This window comes from Callithrix jacchus, chromosome 22 (assembly GCF_049354715.1).
Source record: "Callithrix jacchus isolate 240 chromosome 22, calJac240_pri, whole genome shotgun sequence".
In the NCBI taxonomy this organism is placed as follows: Eukaryota; Metazoa; Chordata; class Mammalia; order Primates; family Cebidae; genus Callithrix; species Callithrix jacchus.
In genome coordinates this window covers 15,516,421-15,532,534 of record NC_133523.1, presented here as the reverse complement: position 1 = coordinate 15,532,534, position 16,114 = coordinate 15,516,421, and the positions used below count along the sequence as shown (strand labels likewise).

Below are 16,114 nucleotides of genomic sequence, written 5' to 3'. Positions count from 1 at the left end.
CCCATTCCAAAGTCACTCCCGGGCCCACTAACTGGATTGCCCATGACAGTGGCTGGCTGGGACCACAGAAGAGCACAGATCTCCAAGGTACATGGCTGCTGGCCCCTGAATGGGATCAGAGGTGTTTTGGCAAGGACTAAGCAGAGAATAACTGTGAGGTCAGCAACCAGAAGGGTCTTCTTTGCACAGCAGTGCAGATGGGGCTAGACCAGCTCACAGAAGGGCCTTGAATGCTGAGCATGGAGCAGACCTGAATGCAACTAGGGTAGAGGTCCAGGCAGGAAGGAGAGAGCTCCGTCTTCAGGCCCTACTGGGTGCTGAGCACGTGCTCCCTCCTCCACTTCTGACAGCCCTGTGGGGACAGACTGGACCCCTCCCATCTTATAGATGAGGAAATGGAGGCTGGGGGTGGTGCAGGGAGCTGGCTGCCATCCCTCAGCCAGCATGTCGGGGGCTGACCATCCTGGACTCCCTCAGCTGACGCCCTGTCCTCTTTCAGGCTCACGGCCTTTGTCCTGAAGTCCTTTGCACAGGCTCGCAGCTTTATCTTTGTGGACCCCCGGGAGCTGGCCGCTGCCAAGGGCTGGATCATCCAGCAACAGCGGACTGATGGCTCCTTCCCAGCTGTGGGCAGGGTCCTGAACAAGGACATCCAGGTGAGTGGCCCCTTGAGCCTCCTTCCAGAGCCCCAGCCCTGACCTGCCTGTTCCTGCTCCCTGGAGCTGCCTGGGGGAAGTCGGCGGGCGGGGATGTGGACTGTCTCCTTTGGCTTGGGGTGAAGCCTGTGAGTCCCCTTGCAGGGTGGGATCCACGGAACAGTCCCGCTGACAGCCTACGTGGTGGCTGCTCTCCTGGAAATAGGCACAGCTTCAGAGGTGAGTACAGAAGGGGTTTGGGGAGACTCGGGGCTGGGTGCTAGAGAAGCAAGTGGGAGGTCACCTCCTTTATACCAGGGTTGATTTCTTCCTCCCTGCCCTCCTCCTGCTCATTATCAAGGGTTTTTCATGCTTTTCATCAACAATGACCACATTACATCCAGTTTCTTGTAATCTGAGCAGAGGAGAGTGAGATTCCCATGCTGCTAGGGGGAAATTGGGCATGTGTTGGGGGCTGGGGAGGTGCTGAGACTAGATTGCAGGTCACCAGGGAGACTCAGCCAGTGTTCTTCCAGGCCCTGGGTCCCTCACTCACCCAAGAATGGGAGAGAGGACTCTGCCGGGCGCAGTGAGCTCATTTTAAGTAAATATTGGACCCCAAAGAGTTTTGCAGAAAGTGATTTATTTAGGTAGAGAGAGAGAAAAAGGAGAAAGAAATAGAGAGAGAGCTCTCACGCTGTCGTGAGAGGGGATCCAGAAATGGAGTTCCCCCCAATGTGGCAGAAAGGGATTTTTTAACCTGGGAGATATTCCTGCCTCATTCAAGATTTCTGTCCTATGAAAGGAGTTCCTTTAAACTTCCGCTAGAGTGATTGATCTTTGATTTCTGACATCTGACTTGTGGTTTGGCCCACAGTCCTCCCATAGCTTCTCACGGGCTTTCTAGACAAAGAAAGCTCACCTGGGCAGTCTGTTTTCCCGCATGCATGAAAGTTAAACAAAGACCTCTAAGCTCCCGGGATGGAGACGTCGAAGAAGGCAGGGCCTGTTGCCTGGAAGTTCTTGCCTTTTAAATCACAACCCCTTGTGGACCCGGGAAGAGAATACATTCCCTCAGTGCCCTGAGTACAAGGCCTCCCATGAGTGTCCACAGCTCCCAGACCTCCTTCAGAGATTCGTTTCAGGCTAGTTCAGGTTCCTGGCCTTTGACCCAAGGGTTGGCTTCAGGGAGCCCTACAAAATGTTGGGCTAAGGTATGTTTTTGTGGGGGAAGAGGTTCAGAGTCAGCTGGTACTGGATGGGGCTTAGATGGCTGCCATCCAAGACACGTGAAGGCCATAGTCTGTTCTATGAGGCTTTCCTGGGATGAGGGAAGGCCCAGTCTCTGCAGAGAGGGCTTCCATGATGGATCTCAGCCCCAGGTGAGAATGATCTGACCTACCTAATACCTACATTAATTCTATAACCTCTGATGATAAATTATGAGTTTTGGCACTTCTCAGGATTCTCAGCCTCACAATCCAGACAACTAGTGGGTCTAGGTTTGCTGTGACCTAAGATCCCTGGTGTTCCATGCTCAATGTCCAGAGGGCCCCTTGCCCCGTATTATCGGCTGAATTTGTTCTCCCCTTACCAAATTCTTACACTGAATTCCCCTACTCCCCTGTCTTAGCTTGGGCTGTAGAAACAAAATACCATGGAATAAGTGGCTTCAAAAATAGACATTTATTTCTCACAGTTCTAGAGGCTGAGAAGTCAAAGAGCAAGGTGCAGGCAGATTTGGTTCTTGGTGAGGGCTCTCTTCTTGGCTTGTTGACTGCCACCTTCTCACTGTATGTTCACATGGCATTTCCCTAGTGTGTGCATGTGGAGAGAGAGCTCTAGTGTTCTTCCTCTTCATTTAAGGATACTAATCCCATTATTATGGAGGCCCTATCCTCATGACCTCATCTAAACTTAATTATCTGTCAAAGGTCCCCAGTTCGTAATACTGTCATATTAAGAGTTAGAGCTTCAGCCGGGCACTGTGGCTCACGCCTATAATCCCAGCACTTTGGGAGGCTGAGGCGGGTGGATCATGAGGTCAAGAGATTGAGACCATCCTGGTCAACAAGGTGAAACCCCGTCTCTACTAAAAATACAAAAATTAGCTGGGCATGGTGGTACGTGCCTGTAGTCCCAGCTACTCAGGAGGCTGAGGCAAGAGAATTGCTTGAACCCAGGAGGCAGAGGTTGTGGTGAGCCGAGATCGTGCCATTGCACTCCAGTCTGGGTAACCACAGCGAAACTCTGTCTCAAAAAAAAAAAAGAGTTAGAGCTTCAACATATGAATTCTGAGGAAGGTCACAGATATTCCATAACACCCCCCATACCTCAGAAGTCATCCCCCAAATCTCCTATGGAAGTGGTCAAATATGTCACCTCCCAAATGCATTTTTCTGGAAACTTCCCTGCCAGAGCCCTTAACCGCCACTCTAGTTGAAATGGATAGCACCCAGGATGCTGCACAATTGCTACCCTCCTTTACTAAGAAAAGGTATTCAGAGGCACATTTTTTGAGACCTTACATGTCTGCAAATATTCTTTTTTTTTTAGACAGAGTTTCACTCTTGTTACCCAGGCTGGAGCTCAATGGTATGATCTCAGCTCACCGCAACCTCCACCTCCTGGGTTCAGGCAATTCTCCCACCTCAGCCTCCCGAGTAGCGGGATTACAGGCACGTGCCACCAATTTTTTGTATTTTTAGTAGAGGCGGGGTTTCACCATGTTGACCAGGATGTTCTCGATTTCTTGACCTCGTGATCCACCTGCCTTGGCCTCCCAAAGTGCTGGGATTACAGGCATGAGCCACCGCACCCGGCCTGCAAATATTCTTATTCTGTCCCTGTAAGATAGTTGGGCTGGGTATAGAATTCCAGGTTGGAAATTGCTTTCCTGTAGAATAATTGATGATGTTCTATCATCTTCTAGTTTCCAGTGTTCCATAGAGAAGTCATTTGTCATTCTGAGTACTATCCTTTGTATCTGTCTTGTTCCCTCCTCTGGAAGCTTTCTGATCTTCTCATTGTCCATATCACTATGAACAACAAGATATGTGCACTTTTATGACACGTATCTTGAGGTGAGGCTTTTTAAATTTTTTCTATGGAAGCTTGCTCTGTTGCCCAGGCTGGAGTGCAGTGGTATAATCTTGGCTCACTGCAACCTTTGCCTCCCAGGTTCAAGTGATTCCATAGCCTCAGACTCCCTAGTAGCTGGGACTACAGGCACCTGCCACCACGCCCCACTGATTTTCATATTTTTAGTAGAGATGGGGTTTCACAATGTCAGTAGGGTTGGTCTTGAACTTCTGGCCTCAAGTGATCCTCCCACCTTGGCCCCTAAAGTTCTGGGATTACAGATGTGAGCCACTGTACCCAGCCCTCCCTTGTGTCTTCAATGAGCACTCAACGGGGCCCTCCACCTCCTTCCCATCCCTTGAGGTCACTTCACTTCTCCCAAGAATCTTTTTCTGCCTTCTCCAAATTCTTCCAACCTATTTCTCTTCTGAACTCGAAGGCCTTCCCCACAGGGCAGCAATTGATGATTCCCGGTCTTCTGGGTTCTGGTCTCTTAGATCAGCAGTGCTCAGCCTTTTTGGTACCAGGGACTAGTTTTGTGGAAGACAATTTTTTTCATAAACTGGGGAATAAGGATAGTTTTGGGATGACTGTAGAGTGTTACATTTATTGTGCACTTTATTTCTATTATTACATTATAAAATATAATGAAATAATTCTACAACTCATCAGAATATACAATCAGTAGGAGCCCCGAGCTTGTTTTCCTGCAACTAGGCTGTCACATCTGGGAGTGATGGGAGACAGTGACAGATCATCAGGCATTAGATTTTCATAAGGAGTGTACAACCAGCTGGGTGCAGTGGCTCACACCTACAATCTCAGCACTGGGAAGCCAAGACAGGCAGATCACTTGAAGTCAGGAGTTTGAGACCAGCCTGGCCAACATGGCAAAACCCTGTCTCTACTAAAAATACAAAAATTAGCCAGGCATGGTGGTGCATGCTGTAGTCCCACCTACTTGGGAGTCTGAGGCAGGAGAATTGCTTGAACCTGGGAGGCAGAGGTTGCAGTGAGCCAAGAGCATGCCACTGTACTCCAGCCTGAGCAACAGAGTGAGACTCTGTCTCAAAAAAAAAAAAAAGGAATCTGCAACCTAGATCCCTCACATGTGCATACTTTATGTTCCTGTGAGAATCTAATACCACTGCTGATCTGGTGGGAAGTGGTTCTTGGGTGGTAATACAAGTGATGGGGAGCAGCTGTAAATACAGATGAAGCTTTGCTGGCTCACCTGTCCCACTTCCTGCTGTGCCTGTTCTTAATAGGCCATTCTGTGTCCTGGAGGTTGGGGACCCCTGTCTTAGATCATTCCCCCAAAGGAGGCAAAAACTGCTATCTTCATTTCCGGTGGCTGCCATAGCAAAATTGCCACAAACTGGGCAGCCTAAAACAACAAATACATTCTCATTGCTTTGGAGACCAGAAGTCCAAAATCAAGGCACTGGCAGGCTCACACTCCCTCTGTAGGCTCTAGGGGAGGATCTTTCTTAGCTTCTTCCAGCTTCCAGGGACTGCAGGCATTCTTTGGCCCATCACTATAGCCCCTGCCTCTGTCTTCATATGACCTTCTCCTCTGTCTTCTCCCCTTCTCCTCTCTTAAATGACACCTGTTGCGAGGTGCAGTGGGGCATTCCTGTAGTCCCAGCTACTTGGGAGGCTGAGGTAGGAGGACCTAGGAATTCTGGGCTGTAGAACTGCCCCTGTAAGATAGTTGGGCTGGGTATAGAATTCCAGTTTGGAAATTGCTTTTCTGCGCTATGCTGATCAAGTGTCTGCACTAAGTTTAGCATCAATATGGTGACCTCTCGAAGGCAGGGGACCACCAAATTGCCTAAGGAGAGGTGAACTGGCCCAGGTCAGAGATAGAGCAGGTCAAAACTCCTGTGCTGATCAGTAGTGGGATCATGCCCATGAATAGCCACTGCACTCCAGACTGGGCAACATAGTGAGACCTGTCTCTAATTTTAAAAAAAATTTTTGAGGTGCTTTTCATTGGAGGCTAAACATAGTGGCTCACACTTGTAATCCCAGTACTTTTGGAGGCTGAGGCAGGTGGATCATATGAGTTCGGAAGTTCAAGACAAGCCTGACCAACATGGTGAAACCCCATCTCTACTAAAAATACAAAAATCATCCAGGCATCACAGCGTGTGCCTGTAATCCCAGCTACTCTGGAGGCCGAGGCAAGAGAATCATTTAAACCCGGGAGATGGAGGTTGCAGTGAGTTGAGATTGCACACTTTACCCAGCCTGGGCAACAGAGCGAGACTCCATCTCCAAAACAAACAAACAAAAACTCCCGTGCTGATCAGCAGTGGGATTATGCCTGTGAATAGCCACCGCACTCCAGCCTGAGTAACACAGTGAGACCTCTGTCTCTAATACAATTTGTTTTTGAGACGGAGTTTCGCTCTTAACCCCAGGCTGGAGTACAATGGCACGATCTTGACTCACTGCAACCTCCACCTCCCAGGTTCAAGGGTTTTCCTGCCTCAGCCTTCCAGATAGCTGAGATTGCAGGCATGCACCACTGCGCCTGGCTGTTTTTGTATTTTTAGTGGTCTCAAACCCCTGACCTCAAGTGATCTGCCTACCTCGACCTCCCAAAGTGCTGGGATTACAGACATGAGCTACTGTGTCCAGGTCAAAAATTTTTTAAAAGATACATGTCATTGGATTTGAGGCTACCCTAATCCAAGTTGATCTCATCTCAAGACTCTTAATTAAGACTATACTTTCAGGGATCATTTCTATAGTGTGTTACTAGAGAAGTTTCTCTGAATGTGTAGAGCACCGGAAACTACGAGAAGGAGGTGCAGTGTTCTCTCCTGAGCGTGAAGTTGGCTCTTGGTGTTGCATTAGTGCAACTGTCATTTGCCGTTGATGATTGTTCTTCTCTTCCTTTGGGAGAGAACGCAGTCTGAGTGGTAAAAGTAAAAGAAAAAAAAAGACTCTTAATTACATCGGCAAAGATCCATTTTCTAAATAAGTCAACAGTTACAGGTTCCTGGGAATGTATCTATTTGGCTGGTCACCATTCAACCCGCTACATCTGTGCTGGAATCAGATAGGCTGGGGGGCACCCAGCCAATGACCTTGACCCCATGGAGCTCTGTCATATCCGCTTGTCTATAAACAGGGCAGCATCTGCACAGCTGGGACCAGGCTGGTTCCATCTCTGCTTGATGTGGTCTCTGCAGCGTCCTTGAGACCCGTACTGGCCCACGTGGTGTGGTGTAACTCCCATGTCACTGTCCCTGCCCCTGGGATGGGGATGTCCAGCCTTCCCCTGCTCCAGGCAGTGGACTTCTGAGAGCCAGTCCTATGGTTTGGCTAATCAGGCCAGTTTATCTCTGGCACATGCCCCTCCAGAGGTGCATCTCAGTGTCACACCTTAGGGACAGTTCCACATTTGTCCTGGTCTAAGGATGGAAAGCTTTGAAAACACTTTTTCTTTTTTTTTTTTTTTTTTGAAACGGATTCTTGCTCTATCACCAGGCTAGAGTGCAGTGATGCGATCTTGGCTCACTGTAACCTCCGTCTCCCCGGTTCAAGCGATTCTCCTGCCTCAGCCCCTCAAGTATCTGAGACTACAGGTGCATGCCACCACACCCAGCTATTTTGTGTGTGGTTTTAGTAGAGACGGGGTTTCGCCATGTTGGCCAGGATGGTCTGGATTTCCTGCTCATGATCCACCCATCTCAGCCCCGCAAAGTGCTGAGATTACAGGCATGAGCCAACGTGCCTGGCCTCTGGAAATATTTTTCTATGACCATGATGGTTCTGAAAACAGAGTTAGCTCAACTCCATACCTCTATCGGTGGCCACCAGGACACTTTGGCTCCATTGCTAAATTTGTTAATGCTTCTGGTTACTCATTTCTTCCACATAATATTATCAGGCAGCTTATCTGAAACAAACACATCAGTAGATTCCGGACTTGGTCACTGTCTTCCAACAGATCTCATTCTAGAGAAGACATGAGCAGGGCTGTGGGCTTCTCTAAGTAGGTGACCAGGCCTAGACACTGGGGAGGGCCTGGGCTGGGGGAGTCTTGGGAACCAACTATCTGTTTTTGTTTTTTCAGGGTCTCGCTCTGTCACCCAGGCTGGAGTGCAGTGGTGCAATCTCTCTGCTCACTGCAACCTCTGCCTCCCGGGTTCAAGGGATTCTTGTCCCTCAGTCTCCTGAAGTGCTCGGATTACAGGCAGCTGTAATTTATGGCAGGCACCACGCCTGGCTAATTTTTGTATTTTTAGTAGAGTTGGGGTTTCACCATGTTGGCCAGGCTGGTCTCAAACTCTTGACCTCAAGTGATCTGCCTGTCTCGGCCTCCCAAACTGCTGGGATTACAGGCGTGAGCCACCATACCTGGCCGTAGCCTGTTTTAACAAAGACCCTGGGATAGGGTGGCCAGGATTCTGCCTGCTTCCCCTAGAGGATCAGTGTACTCGTTTGCCATGTACCTAGGCATCCTGGCCAGACCTCATTTGGGAAAAGGGGTGTCGGCTTATAAGACAGGATATGGGAGCTAGGTGCAGTGGCTCACACCTGTAATCCTAGCACTTTGGGAAGCCGAGGTGGGAAGCTCACCTGAACCCAGGAGTCTGAGACCAGCCTGGGCAACATAGTGAGACCTCATCTTTACAAAAAATAAAAAGTTAGCTGGGCATGGTGGTGTAATCCCAGTTACTGGCGAGGTCAAGGTGGCAGGATCGCTTGAGTCCAGGAGTTGAAGGCTGCATATGATTGTGCCACTGCACTCCAGCCTGGGCAACAGAGTGAGACGCTGTCTGTATTTTTTTTTTAACAGTAAGAAAGAAAAGAAAGGAGATGGGATTTTAAAACTGGGTCTGCAGGCAGTGAGAGCCACAGAAGGTTGCAAAGCAAGGGGCAATGAGACACCCAGAGCTCTCCCCAGGGATGCCTCAGAAGCCATTGGGGGTGGTGAGTGGGACGGGGGCAGGGCAGTCTCCCAGGGTTCACCTTCCCACCCATCCTGTAGGAGGAGAGAGGCTCCATTGACAAAGCGAGGCACTTCCTGGAGTCTGCTGCGCCCCTGGCCACGGACCCCTATAGCTGTGCCCTGACGACCTATGCACTGACCCTGCTCCGCAGCCCTGCAGCCCCTGAGGCACTGCGCAAGCTCCGTAGCTTGGCCATCATGCGAGGTAGGTGTCCCTGGCCTGCCCCAGAGGCCACAGCGTTGGGAAGCCCAGTGTGGACCCCAGTAGACAACTCATGAACATGTGCATCAAAACTGACGAGTTGGCTGAGCACGGTGGCTGATGCCTGTAATCCCAGCACTTCGGGCGGATCACTTGAGGCCAGGAGTTCAAGACTATCCTAGCCAACATGGTGAAACCCAATCTCTACTAAAAATACAAAAATTAGCTGGATGTGGTGGCAGGTGCTTGTAACCCTGGCTACTCGGGAGGCTGAGGTAAGAGAATCGCTTGAACCTGGGAGGCGGAGGTTGCAGTGAGCCGAGATCACACCACTGCACTCCAGCCTGGGCAACACAGTAAGACTCTGTCTCAAAATTTAAAAAAAAAACTGACAAGACGCCTTTTGCTCTCTTGTCAATTGCTCTGTTGATGATAGTATTCATTCATTATCGCATCTGCTAGTGACTTTATTTGAGGAAGTGGCTTGTCCAAGTCATACCCAAGCATCATTTTCCTTGTCTGTAAAATCTGGGATGCCAACCCCTCGGGAAGGGGAGTTCTCAGGGAGCGATCCCCAGCAGAGAACGCATCTCCCGCCTCCAGCCAGGCTTTCTGGAAATCATCCCAGGAACAGGGGTCCTGGAAGGCAAGGGAAGGTGGAGACTGGCTTCCTGCCCTCCACTGACTTCGTGAGCCCCAGGAAGCCTTTCAAACTGTCAGTTTCCCTGCCTACAAAATGATCACCCACTAAGACTCCAATCTCTGAGCTTCCGCTTTCTCAGAATGCCCCCAAACTAAGTCTCCTCCCACTTCACCCCGACCTCCCTGCTCCACCTCTACCCCCAGCAGCTGCACTGGGGCCCAGGCAGGTTTCTCTGCTGAAGTCATTAAGATGCCACCTGAAGAAAGAAAGAAGTTTGAAAAAGATCCAGGGACGGGGTGGGAGGTTGAGTTTGACTGGTTTCTCTCTGGATTTGAGAGCCTTTATACTTCATGTGAGCTCAGAATCCTTAGAGCTTTTTTTTTTTTTTTGTGGACAATCTCACTCTGTCACCCAGGATAGAGTGTGGAGTGCAGCGGCTTGGTCTCGGCTCACTGCAACCTCCGCCTCCCGGGTTCAAGCGAATCTCCTGCCTCATCCTCCCGAGTAGCTGGGATTACAGGCATGCACCTCCACACCCAGCTAATTTTATATTTTTAGTAGAGATAGGGTTTCACCATGTTGGCCAGGCTGGTCTTGAACTCCTGATCTCAAGTGGTCCACCCACCTCGGCCTCCCAAAGTGCTGGGATTACAGGTGTGAGCCACTGTGCCCAGCCAGAATCCTTGAGCCTTTGCAAGTTGAATGGGGCTGCTTGGGCGCTGAGTGGGAACATCAGGGGCTATATCAGGACCTGGTCAGGAAGAAAGCTATTGACTAGTGATGTCTGTGTCAGGGGAGGGGGGGGGGAGGGTGGCTATTGATTAGTGATGTCTGCCAGGGGCAGGGTTCGGCGGCCATTGATTCATGATGCTTGCCAGGGGCACAGGAAGGGCTGGGTCTGCCATAGGTTTGCAGATCTGAGATGTAGCCCTGAGGCCCTTCCTGTCCCAGCTGTCTTCCCCTGGCACTCTCCTCCCACTGGGGTCCCACAATACCTCTTCTTAGACCCCATCCTGGATGCCTTCCACACTGGGTGGAGTCGTGGCTCCTCACCACTCCTGTCCTTGCAGATGGGGTCACCCACTGGAGCCTGACAAATTCCTGGGATGTGGACAAGAGCACATTCTTGAGCTTCGGTGACAGGGTCTCTCAGTCAGGTACTGGCCACCCGAGCTCCCAGGTGCCTGCCTTGGCCATGCCTCCACACACCGTGCCTGTGCCCCTGTGGCAAAAGTCTCCAGTGAGCCTCTTCCATTGCAGTGGTCTCGGCGGAGGTGGAAATGACAGCCTACGCCCTTCTGACCTACACGCTCCTGGGTGACGTGGCTGCTGCCCTGCCTGTGGTGAAGTGGCTGTCCCATCAGCGAAATGCACTTGGGGGCTTCTCCTCCACTCAGGCGAGCAAGGCAGGGCCAGAGGGAGGGGCTTAGAGCTGGGTGCCACCCACCCTGCAGTCCTTGTTTGGAGCTCTAAGCTGGCCAGGCAGTCTGGCCCCTTCTCACCTTATGGAACCCCAAAGAGGGCAGGAGTTGGGGTGAGGGACAGGTGCCCCTGGATCCTCCATGGGAGCCTAGCTTCCACCTCTGGGGACATGCCAACCTGGCTGTCCTGAGGACCCCAGTACCATGGGTGTCTGCACTGGATCCAGTCTCTATTCCAGCCCCATTGGTGCCTGTTTCAAGCCAGGCTTCCAAGACAGAGGTCAGGGGACCACTGGCCAACTCGGTCTCCGGGCTGATGGCCATCTCCTCCTCCATCCCCAGGACACCTGTGTGGCTCTGCAGGCCTTGGCTGAATATGCCATCTTGTCCTATGCTGGAAGCATCAACCTCACTGTCTCTCTGGCCTCTACCAACCTGGACTACCAGGAAACCTTCGAGCTGCATGGGACCAACCAGAAGCTTCTGCAGATGGCAGCGGTGTGTGTTCCTGGGATCAGGGCTTCGGGCTGTTGGAGGAGGGGTCGGCAGGGCCTCATGGTGATTTCTCTCTCCAGATCCCCAGCCTCCCCACGGGGCTGTTTGTGAGTGCCAAGGGGGATGGCTGCTGCCTGATGCAGGTGAGGTTTTGGGGAGCATGAGGTGATCTTGGCCTTGTCCTCCTGTGCCCCATCCCCTGCATCCACACAGTGGGACCCCAGGGACCCCCAGAGGGTTCTGAGCTCAGCAGCAAGCCAGACCACAGGGCAAGCTAGCAGGCTCCTAATACTGCCCAAGGCAGGCGGTCATGGGTCCTCTCAAGTGTGCCCCACCCCTGCGAAAATCCACTGGACCCTCAGTCCGGGGATATCTGACCCAGTGACTCAAGCAGGTTTGCCTAAGAGCTTGAGGTCATTCTCCCTGCTGTGGTCTGGATTTAGCCCCAACTGGGCTGGGGCAGGTGCATTTCACAGGTTCCAGCTGGCAGTCAGAGGGCAAGTTTCCCGGATGACTCACTAGCCTCAGTTTTCCCATCTGTAAAATGGGAGCCTAGATAACACCGTGGATTCGAGGGAGACCCCACACTCAGACACAGCTGAGCACAAATCCCCAGATCCACAAAACTGGTCTGATGATCGTACCTACACCCGCTTCAGTGATTTCAAGGCTGAAAGGAATCATGGTAGTCTCTGAAATTGTCATGGATGTCACTGTTCCCATAATTCTGGCTGTTCCCACCTCCTCACTGCCCTTTCTCCTCCCCTACCCTGCACCTGTTGTGGAGGGCCCAGGTCACTAAGCCTCCATCCTCCAACACCACCCCCAGATTGATGTCACCTACAATGTGCCTGACCCAGTGGCCAAGCCAGCTTTTCAGCTGCTCATAAGCCTCCAGGAGCCTGAGGCCCGGGAACGTTCACCCCTGATGCCTGCCTCCTCGGCTGAGGGTCCCCGAGGAGACCGGCCCCCAGCTGATGATGATGACCCAGCTGCAGAGCAGCATCACCAGGAATACAAAGTGATGCTGGAAGTGTGCACCAGGTAAGGCCACCTGCCCTGCTGGCCTGGGCATCCCGGGAGGATGTAATGAGGGGAGAGGATGGCCTCCTGGGACCAGCAGGAGCTTCCAGCTCCAGGCACTCTGTGATGGTTTTTGAAATGAATGAAAGGAAAGTGAATGAACACAGAAGCCTCCAATATGGTCAGGGAGGGTGGGCCAGATGGGGACAGCCGTGTGTGGCCGGGACAGTGGTCCCTGACCGGTAACACCAGCACCAGACCCCTTGGTTTCCAAGAGTGAGCCTGGAACCCAGCCACAGTGGGTCCTTACCCTAAGAAGATGCTTGTTGCCATGGTGACGGATGCTTGTCACCATGGCAATGCTTTGGGAGCCCAGAAGTGGGTGGGTGAGTGGTTGCCATGACACCCACAGCCCATCAGAGCTGCTGCCCAGGTAACTGCCCTGACCTTGAGTCTCAGCCCAAATGTGTCTAAGTACCCATCTCAGAAAGTTCTGGAGACCAGAGTCTGGCTTGGTGCACTCCCAGCAGCTGCAAGCTCCACTCTGAATGTCAGCTTCATCCTTGTCCCCAGTGCCCTATGGGAAGCACCTGGCATATGGCTCCAGAGAGAGCCCAGTTACCTCCCTCCCTGCCCCGCCATGTTACAGAAGGAGGAACTGAGGCTGGAGCTAGGGGATTGATTTCCCAGAGTGTCCTGCAGGGAGGCAGTGTGAAGCAGTGTTGAAGCATCTGGGCTGTGGCTGCTCCGTGGAGCCATGTCCAGAGTGGATCTGCCAGCTGCCTCCCAGGCTGGGGACAGTGAAGTGCAGAAGGAAACCCAGCATCTAGTCAACCTGCTCAAGCCTAGAGCCCTTGGCAAGGCCCTTTCCTTCTGGCCTCAGTGGTCCTGCTGTAAAATGGGTTGACAGAGCTGACTGAGCCAAGGATGTGTGTGCCAATGCCCACCGGCCAGACCCCAGGGGAGGCTTCCTAGGACATCAGCTGTGTGGGCTACAGGGGGAGAAGGGACGGTCAATTCCACCTCCGGGCTTGAGTTCTAGAGCTGCTCTCTCTCCCCTGTTGCTGGAAGGTGGCTGCACCCAGGGTCTTCCAATATGGCTGTCCTCGAGGTGCCCCTGCTGTCGGGCTTCCGGGCAGACATCGAGAGCCTGGAGCAGGTGAGGTGGCGCCAGTGAGCAGGGGCGGCCAGGGATCTTTGAACAATAGGCACGGCTTGGGCACCCAGGGTCAGGCTGGCTGGCGGCCCAGCCCTTTGTAAAATGCTATGGGTATTTTTTTCTTTCTTTTACTTACTTTCTCACTCTTTTTCTGTCTTTTTTTTTTTTGAGATAGGGTCTTGCCCTGTTGCCCAGGCTAGAGTGCAGTGGTGGGATCTTGGCTCAAACTCCCAGTGCAGCCTTGGACTCCCAGGCTCAAGTAATCCTCCCACCTCAGCCTCCCGAGTAGGTGGGACAACAAGCATGCACCACCATGCCCAGCCAATTTGTGTATTTGTGGTAGAGACGGGGTTTCGCCATGTTGTCCAGGCTGGTCTTAAACTCCTGGGCTTAAGCAATCCTCCTGCCTCAGCTTCACAAAGTGCTGGGGTTACAGACATGAGCCACTGTGCCTGGCTCCCTTTTTTTCCCTTTCTGGGCAAAGATGGGCCATCTGCCTACTGAGGAGTAGGTGAGGTGGAGTGGGGGCTGCTCCAACAGGTGGATCTCCAACAGGTGGGGCCACTGAGACTATTACTATTATTATTTGAGATGGAGTTTTGCTCTTGTCACCCAGGCTGGAGTGCAATGGTACAATCTCAGCTCACTGCAACCTCCACCTCCTGGGTTCAAGCGATTCTCCTAACTCAGCCTCCCAAGTAGCTAGGATTACAGGCATGTGCCACCACGCCTGGCTAACTTTTTATATTTAGTAGAGACAGGGTTTAACCATGTTGGTTAGGCTGGTCTTGAATGTCTGACCTCAGGTGATCCACCCACCTCTCAAAGTGTTGGGATTACAGGCATGAGCCACCAGGGCTGGCCTGCTGTCAGTATTGTAAATGCCACCTAGAGCTTTAGCAGAGTTCCATGTCCTTTGGTCCTGGGTGGGGAGCCACAGGGTATTCTCAGTCCACACACTGCCAAGACCAACTGTAGCCCTCACAACCCCAAGAGAGAAAAGTGCTGCATCCCCATTTTGTTGTACAGGAGGGAAGAGGGGTCATGGGGATGGGGAATACTGCCAAGCTCTGGCTGGGGGAGGAAGAGGACCAAGAAGTAAGAGGTCCAGGGGCCAAAGGAGCTCTGCAGTATGTGGAAGGAAAGCCAGACCTATTGTCAGGGTCGGGGTGATGGGAGGCTGCACGGGTAGCAGGGGAAGAGGATGTGGTCAATTCGGAGGCCTTGAGTGTGTGTGAGTTTTTTAAATCAAAAACTGAAAAAGGCCGGGTGCAGTGGCTCACACCTGTAATACCTGCACTTTGGGAGGCCAAGGCGGGCAGATTATGAGTTCGAGACCAGCCTTGCCAGCAGGGTGAAACTCCATCTATACTAAAAAAAAATACAAAAACTTAGCTGGGTATGGTGGTGCACGCATATAATCACAGCTACTTGGGACGCTGAGGCAAAAGAATTGCTTGAACTTGGGAGGCGGAAGTTTCAGTGAGCCGCCACGCCCAACAAGGGCGAAACTCCCTCTCAAAAAAAAAAAAAAGAAATCCCAGGCTGGGAAGGGAGCTTGAACAGTTCAGCCAAGACACCAGCAGGTGGCAGGGCTCAGCCGGGCGCCTCTTGGGCCATGGAGAGGCCTGACCTGGGCCTGGGGCTAGATTGAGGGAGTGCATTGGGAGGGGACACAGGTGCTCCAGGCAGGGATAGCCATCCTTGAGCACCATCTCCTGGGTGCTTAGAGGCTGACAGGGCCTGGGGAGCACTGACCAGCATTCCCTGGCCCCAGCCAGGCCCACCCAGACCTCAGCCCATGCCAGCTTGTGGGCAAGTCCAAGAACTTCTCAGGGCCCAGCCTGCATCCCAATGACTAATGCCCCCAGGAGATGGGAGAAGCAAGCAGAGAGTCTGAGGACTCTGACTTCTGACTTCCTCTGCAGCTACTCCTTGACAAGCACATGGGGATGAAGAGGTATGAAGTGGCTGGACGCAGTGTGCTCTTCTACTTTGATGAGGTACCACTGGCCGGGGTTGGTGGAGGAGGCTTCCCTGGTGTGCATGTTGGTGAGGGTGGAGTGGTCACTACCTGGTGTGGCTCCCTGCGAATATCTTGTACCATAAAAAAGAGTTTGGGGCCGGGCATGGTGGCTCATGCCTGTAATCCCAGCACTTTGGGAAGCCGAGGTGGGAGGATCACTTGAGCTTAGGGGTTCGAGACCAGCCTGGGCAACATGGCAAAACCCCATATTTACATAAAATATAAAAAAGTGGCTAGACGCTTTGGCTCACACCTGTAATCCCAGCACTTTGGGAGGCCAAAGCGGGCAGATCACCTGAGCTCAGGAGTTCGATACTAGCCTGGCCAACATGGCGAAACCCCATCTCTACTAAAAATACAAAAATTAGCTGGGTATGATGGTGTGCACCTGTAATCCCATCTACTCAGGAGGCAGAGGCAGGAGAATCACTTGAACCCAGGAGGTGGAGGTTGTAGTGAG

At 52.2% G+C, this 16,114-nt stretch overlaps 1 protein-coding gene and 1 pseudogene across 6 annotated transcripts in view; both read left to right on the top strand.

Annotated features, from left to right (window-relative positions):
* Positions 1 to 16,114, top strand: part of CPAMD8 (C3 and PZP like alpha-2-macroglobulin domain containing 8) — a 117,392-nt gene that overhangs the window by 94,810 nt on the left and 6,468 nt on the right. For all 6 annotated transcript variants that reach the window (XR_004738251.3, XR_004738250.3, XM_035286103.3 and 3 more), the window contains 10 exons: positions 500 to 656; positions 801 to 875; positions 8,725 to 8,890; positions 10,601 to 10,687; positions 10,791 to 10,927; positions 11,294 to 11,449; positions 11,527 to 11,589; positions 12,276 to 12,490; positions 13,541 to 13,628; positions 15,557 to 15,631. Coding sequence is in view for 4 of the 6 variants with exons in the window: in XM_035286103.3 (XP_035141994.3) it covers positions 500 to 656; positions 801 to 875; positions 8,725 to 8,890; positions 10,601 to 10,687; positions 10,791 to 10,927; positions 11,294 to 11,449; positions 11,527 to 11,589; positions 12,276 to 12,490; positions 13,541 to 13,628; positions 15,557 to 15,631 (1,219 nt within the window). In the remaining 2 variants the exon portion in view is untranslated. The remainder of the gene's footprint in view (positions 1 to 499; positions 657 to 800; positions 876 to 8,724; positions 8,891 to 10,600; positions 10,688 to 10,790; positions 10,928 to 11,293; positions 11,450 to 11,526; positions 11,590 to 12,275; positions 12,491 to 13,540; positions 13,629 to 15,556; positions 15,632 to 16,114) is intronic.
* LOC118150394 (small nucleolar RNA U3) lies at positions 6,445 to 6,648 on the top strand (annotated as a pseudogene).